The sequence below is a fragment of the Engystomops pustulosus genome, chromosome 5, assembly GCF_040894005.1.
Source record: "Engystomops pustulosus chromosome 5, aEngPut4.maternal, whole genome shotgun sequence".
Classification (NCBI taxonomy): Eukaryota; Metazoa; Chordata; class Amphibia; order Anura; family Leptodactylidae; genus Engystomops; species Engystomops pustulosus.
Window position 1 is genome coordinate 193,925,928 of NC_092415.1, and position 11,483 is coordinate 193,937,410.

Genomic DNA, 11,483 nt, shown 5'->3' on the forward strand with positions numbered 1-11,483 from the left:
TGTGGTGTGTGTTATGAGGATGTGCAGCAGCTGTGGTGTGTATTATGAAGTTCTGCAGCAGCTGTGGTGTGTGTTATGAGGATGTGCAGCAGTTGTGATGTGTATTATGAAGTTCTGCAGCAGCTGTGGTGTGTGTTATGAGGATGTGCAGCAGCTGTGGTGTGTGTTATGAGGATGTGCAGCAGCTGTGGTGTGTATTATGAAGTTCTGCAGCAGCTGTGGTGTGTGTTATGAGGATGTGCAGCAATTGTGATGTGTATTATGAAGTTCTGCAGCAGCTGTGGTGTGTGTTATGAGGATGTGCAGCAGCTGTGGTGTGTGTTATGAGGATGTGCAGCAGCTGTGGTGTGTATTATGAAGTTCTGCAGCAGCTGTGGTGTGTGTTATGAGGATGTGCAGCAGCTGTGGTGTGTATTATGAAGTTCTGCAGCAGCTGTGGTGTGTGTTATGAAGTTCTGCAGCAGCTGTGGTGTGTGTTATGAGGATGTGCAGCAGTTGTGGTGTGTATTGTGAGAATCTGTGGTGTGTGGTATGAGGTTTGCAGCAGCTGAGGTTTAGCAGTGGGCACTTTGAACTAGAGCTCACCCCACTAAGTGTAACTTCTCACACAGCTCCGTTACTGGCTCCTAGAAAATGGCAAAACTAAATATGGGGATTTCCTGAGAAAAAAAAAATATTTTATTGCGCAAATGTAGCACAAAATATCAATCTCTACCCATTTGGCGCTGTCATCCTCGTGTACCATTAAAAAACACAACTAGACACACAGAAGCAAGCTCTTAAAATAATGTCAATAACATCAATCACTAACCCCACTGACCTACACCACAAATCACTAACCCCAGTGACCTATGCCACCAATCACTAACCACAGTGCCCTATGCCACCAATCCCTAATCCCAGTGACCTGTACCACCAATCACTAACCCCAGTGACCAATACCACCAATCACTAACCCCAGTGACCTATGCCACCAATCCCTAACCCCAGTGACCAATACCAGCAATCACTAACCCCAGTGCCCTATACCATCAATCACTAACGCTAGTGACCTATACCACCAATCTCTAACCACAGTGCCATATGCCACCAATCACTAACCCCAGTGACCTATTCCACCAATCACTAACCACAGTGACCTATGCCACCAATCACTAACCCCAGTGACCAATACCAGCAATCACTAACCCCAGTGCCCTATACCATCAATCACTAACGCTAGTGACCTATACCACCAATCTCTAACCACAGTGCCATATGCCACCAATCACTAACCCCAGTGACCTATTCCACCAATCACTAACCACAGTGACCTATGCCATCAATCACTAACCCCAATGACCTATACCAGCAATCACTAACCCCAGTGACCAATACCAGCAATCACTAACCCCAGTGACCTATACCACCAATCACTAACCCCAGTGACCTATGCCACCAATCCCTAACCCCAGTGACCTGTACCACCAATCACTAACCCCAGTGACCAATACTACCAATCACTAACCCCAGTGACCTATGCCACCAATCCCTAACCCCAGTGACCTATGCCACCAATCACTAACCCCAGTGACCCATACCAGCAATCACTAACCCCAGTGACAAATACCAGCAATCACTAACCCCAGTGACCAATACCAGCAATCACTAACCCCAGTGCCCTATACCATCAATCACTAACGCTAGCGACCTATGCCACCAATCACTAACCCCAGTGACCTATGCCACCAATCACTAACCCCAATGACTAATACCACCAGTCACTAACCACAGTGGCCAATACCACCTATCACTAACCCCGGTGACCTATGCCACCAATCTCTAACCACAGTGCCATATGCTACCAATCACAAACCACAGTGCCCTATACCACCAGTCACTAACCCCAGTGACCTATACCACTAATCACTAACCCCAGTGCCCTGTGCCACAAATCAACTCCATAAGGATCATATGAGTAATAGCTATATATATAAATATATAGAGAGAGAGGCAGCTTATATATCCATATCTTTAACCACCATCATAGAAAATAACTGCAGCATGACTCACCCAGCAGACAGGACGGCCACACGAGGTATAGAAGTAGAAGTAATATGGAGGACGTCATTGTAAATATCGCATTATACCTCCCACGTCTTTAAGGAGAGCGGATGTCCAATAAGAAGAGTTCACTGTGGGAAGATCTTGACATCCAGAAATCTGCTCTATATATAATAACGGGATCATGTCACATGGGACATAGACAAAAACATCACCTCCCAGTCCTGACTCTATGTTTGAGAACTTCACTTCCCAATTATTGCATCATTTCATCAAAAACCACATTTCGACCCACACACCATGTACTTTCTAGTCACTTCACTATTTCTGAGTTCTTTGGAATTATTTTGCAATCTGAAGCTCGATTTACTTTGCATGATGGAAAATAAAGGGCAAAATCGGTTAATTTTTATTCCGGCCGTGGAGAATCTTCGATCATCAGGATACATTAGGAGGAATTAATAAATCACCCGTGCCGGGTTTCGGGCCGATTGGCACTAAGAAAAACAGTCTGAAACACCTTCTGAGACATTCATGAATTTATGTAACCCATATGCCACCAAAAACCGTGGAAAAATATGGTGGGCTGGCACCCACATGACCTGGTCTACTGGTTAGCCCATCGAAAAACAGGTCATATATGGTGCACAACACTGGGTGTAGGCTGGTTTTTTGTACCCATAGACTTCTATGGAGAGACCGTACCCAACAAAAAGTTTTTAAATAATAGGACGTGTTAGATTTTTTTACATTATGGTCTGACGTCAGTTCACGGTTCGGTGAGAAATATGCTGACCAGAAAAGGAGCTGCGTTTCAATAGGACCATTTTTTGGCTATTTTTACACCTAATGGGCCACATGTATCACTCGTTTTTTCTGCTATTTTTGCGCCTTTTCATTCAGGCGCACCGTTTTTGCACCATTTTTGTGACTAAACACCAAACTAGCCGCGCAGCAAAAATAACCAGCTTTCCCTCATCTATATTACCAATCCAGATGTTTTGCTGCGCCTAATGATATTCATCACTTGCAACGTTTTCATTTAGGCGCAAAACGGGCGCAAAAACACTCCAGCCGGAAGGTGGCGTTATCTGAGAAGAAAGCACTGAGCCCCTTTGCAGAACAGCTCATTTCTAGCAGCAGAGCTCAGCCAGACACTAGAACAGATAATATATACATTAGATACACTGCAGACACTAGAACAGATAATATATACATTAGATACACTGCAGACACTAGAACAGATAATATATACATTAGATACACTGCAGACAGGAGCTGCAGACTCTATTTACAGTTCATCACCTTCTATTTACAAAACATTCTGCAAACTCCTGAGCTCAGAGCAAAAGAGCTCAGAAGTTTGCAGAATTTTGCAGAAACTACAGACAAGTGTCCCCCATGTAATTCTGCACAGTATCACCAGTGTGTCTGAGGGGGATACTGTGCAGAATTGCAGGGGTGCAGCAGGAGACCAGCACTGGGGGATCCCCTCCAGGAGAAGCCCCTGCTGAGGAGATCACTGGGTGCTGGGTGTCACACACCTGGGTGCTGCTGTGAGTGTTATCTTCATACTGGGCTGTGGGAGAAGCAGAGAGGAGCTTGTAGCAGGATCACATGTAAGTGCCCGAATCTAACATTGCGCCTAAACTGTGTTAAAGTAAAGTGATTAATAAGAGGCAGAAAATATACTTATCACAGATGGTTGTAGCTTGTGATAATTCTGGCAAAACAGTGTGCCAGAATTGAGGCGCAACTACTGCACTTAGGCGCACAAAAGTGATAAATGTGGCCCAATGTGCATTAGGTTTTAAAGGAAACCTACCACTTAGAATGGTCGGTGTAAGCAGTAAATACCGAGCACCAGCTCAGGGTGAGCTGGTGCCGGTACTTACTTTCGTTAGTGTTATAAACCGCGGTATCGCGGCTTTAACACTTTTTAAACTCTAGAGCAGAAGAGGCTTTGGCGCTGCGCGCGCACGGTCGCGTCTCCGCCATTTCCTATGAAGGCGCACGCAGCACCGAAGCCTCTCCTGCTCTAGAGTTTAAAAAGTGTTAAAACCGCGATACCACAGTTTATAACACTAACGAAAGTAAGTACCGGCACCAGCTCACCCTGAGCTGGTGCTCGGTATTTACTGCTTACACCGACCATTCTAAGTGGTAGGTTTCCTTTAAGCATTGATAAATCTGTCACATCTTCATGAGTTTATGGTTTGGCTGTCATGAAAAGATGAACATTTTGTTAAAGCCACATTATTGGGCTTCCCCTGAATTTTTATTTATATGGCTTTGTCCATCATAGCAATAAAGATGTAACACACACAGCAGATCCATGTTAGGCTGCATTCACATTGCCGTATGGGGGGACGTATATAAGGCCGATGTATATACAGCCGATATACGTCCCCCATAGACAGAAATGGGCGTGCGGCACCATAGGACATGTCCTATCTTTTCACGCCATACGGCGCTGTGCGCCATATATCCCTATGGAGAGGAGCAGCGCTCACCTCCACCTCCTTTCCCCGGTGCCACCGTGTGCAGCAAAGGCCATGTGAATGAAGGCTTAGAGCCTCTCATTGATTTCAGTAGAAGGCCACCAAGTGCCGCCCCATACAGTTTCTCTGAATTGATATAATGAAGACGTATCAGTGTAAATAATAGATTGGTGACAGCTCAACCAGCTCCATGGTTCCTTTTTATGCTCATGGGAAGAAGATGCAACATGTCCTATTTCACGTGGATTCTGCTAAAAAAAAGACATGAGGGTAAAAAAACAACATGTCCACTTTGAAGTGGAATAATGATCAGGTAGATAGACTTGCGCTTATCAAAGTGATTACAGCCACTCCAATTTGGATTAGTAGTAAATATTTTAAAATCATTGAAAGACTCTTAAACGAGCTTATTTGGGGAAGGAAGAGAGTCAGACTAAAATTACAATACTGGTGCAAACCGAAAAGGAAGGGGGGCTGGGCCCTGCCTAACTTTTTTCTATACTTTGTATCTGCTAATTTGCAATATCTATTATGGGGTAATGACTACATAATCATAAAAGCTATTGCTAAAAAGGTTAACTTAGATATTAAAAATGGCCTGACGCTGTTGGACTCTGGGGCTCTGGATTCTACAGAATTAGCCCGGGTACCAATATGTAGGTGTGTCAGGAGAACTTGGGATTGGGTTAAAAAGCACTTTGAAATTAAGAGTAGCACAACATATGCACCGTTATGGAATAATCTCCACTTAAAAGAGACAAGGCACTTTAAGGGGCGTAATTTTTGGGAGGGCAGGGGGATTGATCAAATGTCACATATTTTTCTGGACGGCAGACTGATATCTTTCGATATGATGAAAGACGCACATAAATTAGAGAATAAATACTATTTTCAATATATACAGTTGCACCATAGGGTGAATAGCGTAAGAGAAAGACAATACTTAAAGGTAGAAAAGCACCATACAGTGGAATTTTTGGGTAATATAAAAGGGAAGAAAAAATCACTTTCAAAAATGTATAGATATTTGTCAAGCAGTTTTTATGATGGTATGAAACATAGTAGTAAAATAAAATGGGAAGAGAATATTGGTACCCTATTAGATACTCATTGGGCAAGTATATATCAGAATGTGGGTAGCATGGTCTGCTCTGAATCCCACAGATTAATGCAGATTAAAATTATATATAGATTATATTACACCCCAAAACATTTTAAGAAAAAGCAGACAGAAAAATGCCTCAGATGTCAAGAAATAAGTGCAGATTTTTTACACATGGTTTGGAATTGTCCGAGGATTTTGAAATTTTGGGAAGAAATTTATATAGAGGTTGTAAAATTCTCAGGATTAGACATCCCAAAGACACCAGATGTCTTGGTGCTTGGAAATACAACAGAAATAAAGGGGTCTAGAAACCAAATACAATGGCTATTGACTGTATCACAGATTGCTAGAAGTATGCTGATTTATGGTTGGAAATCATCTAGTACCCCCGACATTAAAGGGGTTATCCGGGTTTAAAATTTTTTTTATGGCCGGGCTGGGGAGGGATAGTTAAACATAATAAACACGGACTTACCTCCTCCGGCGCCGCCGATGTCCCGCGCCGCGGTCACTTCGATCCGTGCCCCTGTAAACAAACAGGGGCACGGAAGCCGTGCACAGGGAGCTTCCGGTCCGCGTTGTGGACGGCTCCTCCCATCCGTCCCTATCTCTCAGCATTGTAAGCGCTGGGAGATGGTGCGCATGGGAGCATCCGGCTGGCCGGAAGCTCCCTGTGCGCCCTTGTACTGAAACCGGCGCACGGAGAAGACCGGCCGCGGCGCGGGACATCGGCAGCACCGGAGGAGGTAAGTACATTTTTATTATGTTTAAATAGCCCTCCCCAGCCCGGCCATAAAAAAATGTTTAAACCCGGATAACCCCTTTAAAGAATGGCATAATAGAGTGAATAGAATTAAAATATTAGAAAAAATAAAGTATGGAGCAGCAAGGAAAGAGAGAGCATGGAAAAAAAGATGGTTAAGGGATGTGGAGGAGGATTCTCAAGGTCAATAAGAGTAAAAAAATTTTTTTTGCCAAGTAGGGGTGGGGGGATTGGGGTGGGGGGGTTACGGGGTTATAGATGGTTAGATTTAATCAGCGGAAGGAACAGGATGATGAATACAACTTGTGGAATATGGTCGATGATAAATGAAGTATAAAATTGTCTGTTTATTCCTATGACCAATGTATAGATAACAATTGTTCCCTTCCTGATGTTTTGTATGTTAAGAATTAATGTTTTGTGTATTAATGTTAAGAAAAATTTTGAATAAAGAGAATGAAATTAAAAAAAAAAAAAAAGAAGAAAACATTATAAAACCTGTAAAAAAAAAAAAAAAAAAAGGGGGTCCAACCCGTTACTAGCATGGTGTACCTAATAAAGGTGAGTGTATATATATATATATATATATATATATATATATATATATATATATATATATATATTGTGGGAGATTTGGCCCAGTAGAGACCGTGGTAGCGGGGTGCTGTTATGCAGTTCAAGACAGTGACACCAAGGTACAGTCCAAAACAGGTCTCGCCTGCGTTTATTGCAGCAGCAAAACAAAACAGCCTTTACATTCAGGCATTAAATAAACAAAATCCTACCCGTCAGGGTGCTAACTAAACAGAGTTTCTCTAACTCACCACTAGTACATAAAATAAATCGCTGCTCCAGGCCCAGAGGTCAGGGCTGTGTGCTCTCCAGCCTCCTTTCAGAGAGAGCCCACACTTCCAGCTCTGCTGAGCGGTTTTATTAGGCTGATTGGGCTGTTCCCACCACCTGTGTCCAAGGTGCTGGACACAAACCTCAGCACTAAGGCCTTGCATAATAACAAAACCTAGGGGAAACATACCGCCCATCCACAGTTAACCCCTTCAGTGTCTCACATACCCTCCCCCTCTGTTTGACCCTGTGGGGGCCATCAGACAGTGGGTACGAGACAGGGCATCGGCATTCCCGTGCAGCTTTCCTGCTCGATGTTCCATCGTGAATTTGAAATTCTGCAACATTAGGAACCACCTTGTGACCCTGGCGTTCCTCTCTTTGGCCTGACTCATCCAGGTGAGGGGAGAGTGATCGGTCACTAGTGTAAACTGTCGCCCTACCAAGTAATACCTCAGGGATTCCAGAGCCCACTTTATCGCCAAGCACTCCCTCTCAACTATGCTATAGTTCTTTTCAGGAGGTGTGAGCTTGCGGCTCAGGAATGTCACGGGATGTTCCTCACCCTCCACTACTTGGGACAGGACAGCCCCTAAGCCCACATCAGAAGCGTCAGTCTGCACAATAAAGGTCTTGGTGAAGTTAGGGGTGATCAGTACCGGTCCTTCGCACAAAACCGTTTTAAGTCGCTGAAACGCCCCCTCAGCCTCTTCACTCCACTTACCACTGCTACCCTTGGTCAGGTCAGTCAGGGGTGCCGCTATGGTAGCAAAATCGGGGATAAATCGGTGATAATAGCCCACTATGCCTAGGAAAGCCCTCACTTGCTTCTTGCTCATAGGTCGTGGCCACTGCTGGATCGCCTCCACTTTATTTACTTGGGGTTTGATGACACCTAGCCCAATACGGTATCCCAGGTAACGGGCCTCTTCCAGACCCAGTGCACATTTTTGGGGGTTCGCTGTCAACCCTGCTGCCCTCAGGGAGTCTATCACTGCTTGCACCTTGGCCAGGTGACTCTCCCAATCGGTACTATAAACTATAATGTCATCCAGGTAGGCCGAGGCATATCTCCGTTGAGGTTTTAGCACAAGATCCATTAGGGGACCTACCACCACGATTCTACCTCTAAAGGTAGAACGGGTGGTAGGTGGATAAATGGGACGTAAGGATAGCCCTTTTTGGGCTAATCCTTACTTCCCGGCTATCCTTTTGTAAACTTTAATCAGTTGATATGCTAATTTAATTAAGCGGCTACTGGGGCGTGGAGTAGCCGGACATGAGGCTACTAGTCACGGCTACTCCACGCCCCAGTAGCCTTGTTCGTCCGCCTACGGGGTAATCTTCGGCGCGCAGCTCCTCGTAGCTGCACGCCCTCGTGCGAATATCCTGCGTTCTGCGCATGCGCAGGACGCAGGCCTACGGGTGCGCGGCCGTAGCTCCGAGGCCGGCGCTACTGCGCATGCGCAGACGCCGGGTGCTCGGACGAGGGCGCGCAGCTACGAGGTGCTGTGCGCCGAAGATTACATGGTAGGCGGAGGAACGAGGCTACTGGGGCGTGGAGTAGCCGCGACTAGTAGCCTCATGTCCGGCTACTCCACGCCCCAGTAGCCGCTTAATTAAATTAGCATATCAACTGATTAAAGTTTACAAAAGGATAGCCGGGACGTAAGGATTAGCCCAAAAAGGGCTATCCCTACGTCCCATTTATCCACCTACCACCCGTTCTACCTTTAGAGGTAGAATCGTGGTGGTAGGTCCCCTTTAACCTCTGGAATGTGGCGGGAGCCCCATGTAGCCCAAAGGGGAGTACCACGTACTGAAAAAGCCCATCAGGAGTAACAAAAGCGGTCTTCTCTTTGGCCCTGTCAGTAAGGGGTACATGCCAATACCCTTTCGTCAGGTCAAGGGTGGAGAAGAACCTAGCCTGTCCAAGTCGTTCTATCAACTCGTCAACCCTGGGCATGGGATAAGAATCAAATTTGGACACCTCGTTCAACTTCCTAAAATCATTGCAGAACCGTAGGGAACCATCAGGTTTGGGAATCAACACAATAGGACTCGACCAGTCACTTTTAGACTCCTCGATAACCCCCAGGTCTAACATCTGCCTGACTTCTTCGGATATGGCAAGCCGGCGCGCTTCGGGGACCCGGTAGGGTTTTTGGTGTACCCGGATGTGGGGTTCGGTTATGATGTCATGCTTGATGACTGAAGTACGTCCCGGTAACTTAGAGAACACATCCACATTTCGGAGCACAAACTCCTTCGCTTCCTGAATCTGGGCCCTGGAGAGGGACTCCGAGATCCGTACTTCAGGCACCTTGGCATTGGGTACACCTACCTCCGGTGTCCCCTTCTTGGGGACAGACGCTTTTTCTACTCCCACGGCCATCAGGGACTCTCTTTCCCTCCATGGCTTTAGGAGGTTCACGTGGTATATCTGTTCGGGTTTCCTCCTCCCCGGCTGAGATACCTTGTAGGTTACCTCCCCCACTTTCTCCATGACCTCATATGGTCCTTGCCATTTTGCCAAGAACTTGCTCTCAACGGTGGGCACCAGAACTAGCACTCTGTCGCCTGGTTTAAAGGTCCAGAGTCTGGCTGACCTATTGTAGACCCTAGACTGGGCCTCTTGTGCCCTTGTCATGTGCTCCTTTACAAGGGGCATTACCACCGCTATGCGGTCCTGCATAAGGGAGACGTGTTCTATCACACTACGGTGGGGGGTCCTCTCCTGTTCCCAGGTCTCCTTGGCTACATCCAAAAGCCCACGTGGGGAACGGCCATATAACAGCTCAAAGGGTGAGAAACCCGTGGAGGACTGGGGAACTTCACGTATGGCAAACATCAAATAGGGCAACAAACAATCCCAGTCCTTCCCATCTTTGCTGACCACCCTCTTTAGCATCCCCTTCAGGGTCTTATTAAACCTCTCGACCAGGCCATCTGTCTGAGGATGATACACAGAGGTGCGGAGCTGTTTAACCTGCAGTAACTTACACATCTCCTTCATTACCCTAGACATGAATGGGGTACCCTGGTCAGTCAAGATTTCCTTGGGGAGGCCTGTGCGTGAGAACACCTGGAACAGCTCCCTAGCAATATTTTTGGAGGAGGTATTCCTTAATGGAATCGCCTCAGGATACCGCGTAGCGTAGTCCAGGATAACTAGGATGTATTGGTGCCCCCTTGTGGATTTGACTATGGCGCCAACCAGATCCATTGCAATCCGTTCAAATGGCACCTCTATGATTGGTAGCGGGACCAAAGGACTCCTGAAGTGGGAGACCGGGGCAGTAAGTTGACACTCGGGGCAGGAGCTACAATACCGGTTTACCTCCTCCCACACCCCGGGCCAGAAGAATCGCTGCAGGATCCTCTCTCGGGTCTTCTCAGCACCTAAGTGCCCTCCCAGCACATGTTTTGTGCCAACTCTAGCACCAGCCTACGGTGAGATTGGGGTACTACAAGTTGCTCAACCTCCTCACCCCGTATCTGGTCGACCCTGTACAACAGTTCCCCAACAATCACCATTCGGGGGTAGATTTTGTCAGCCCCTGGTATTTGGAGTACCCCATTTATCACCTTAACATTCTCCCGTGCTTTAAACAAGGTAGGGTCCTGTAGCTGTGCAGCCCCAAAATTTTCACGGGAAATCTCAGGGTCCGGCATGTCGGCCACCTCCTCGTGGCCCTCGACCTCACCAGCTAGGACCTCTAGGGGAGAGAATTCATCACATGGGGTCACCCCTACTGCTGGTGTGGGTACATCGGCCTCAAAGAGTTCAGGGGCCAAGGCCGGACATACCTGATGTCCATTATCTGCAACAGCACCTGAGGTGGGTCTTCGCCTCCAGAGGTCCCAAAACACCGGTAAGTCTCTGCCGATAATAGCCTCATGAAACAGGGTCCCCACCACCCCCACTTCATGGGCAATAGTACCACAAGGGGTATGTAGGTTGATGACAGCACTGGGGTATTCGCGAGTGTCCCCATGTATACACAACACTCCCACTCTCCGCCCACTGTATAGTCCAGGATCAACCAAAGTTCCCCGCACCAGGGTGACCAGACTCCCTGAGTCTAGCAAGGCTTCCACTGTGTCACCACCGATTGTGACCATGCACACTTGGGGTTCTGCATCCGTGACTGACTCAGCCGCCAGAACCGGCCGGGCAAACAGTGACACTCGCCGGGTCTGGTTGCAGTCCATTGGCTCCACTGAC

At 46.9% G+C, this 11,483-nt stretch overlaps 1 protein-coding gene across 3 annotated transcripts in view; it reads right to left on the minus strand.

Moving 5' to 3' along the window:
- Positions 1-2,187, minus strand: part of LOC140133691 (macrophage mannose receptor 1-like) — a 77,664-nt gene extending 75,477 nt beyond the window's left edge. For 2 of the 3 annotated variants that reach the window (XM_072154214.1, XM_072154212.1), the window contains exon 1: positions 2,053-2,187. In XM_072154214.1, coding sequence (XP_072010315.1) covers positions 2,053-2,110 — 58 coding nt within the window. In that variant the 5' untranslated portion in view covers positions 2,111-2,187. The remainder of the gene's footprint in view (positions 1-2,052) is intronic. The other variant, XM_072154211.1, reaches the window with a different exon arrangement.
- Between the last annotated feature and the right edge of the window lie 9,296 nt (positions 2,188-11,483).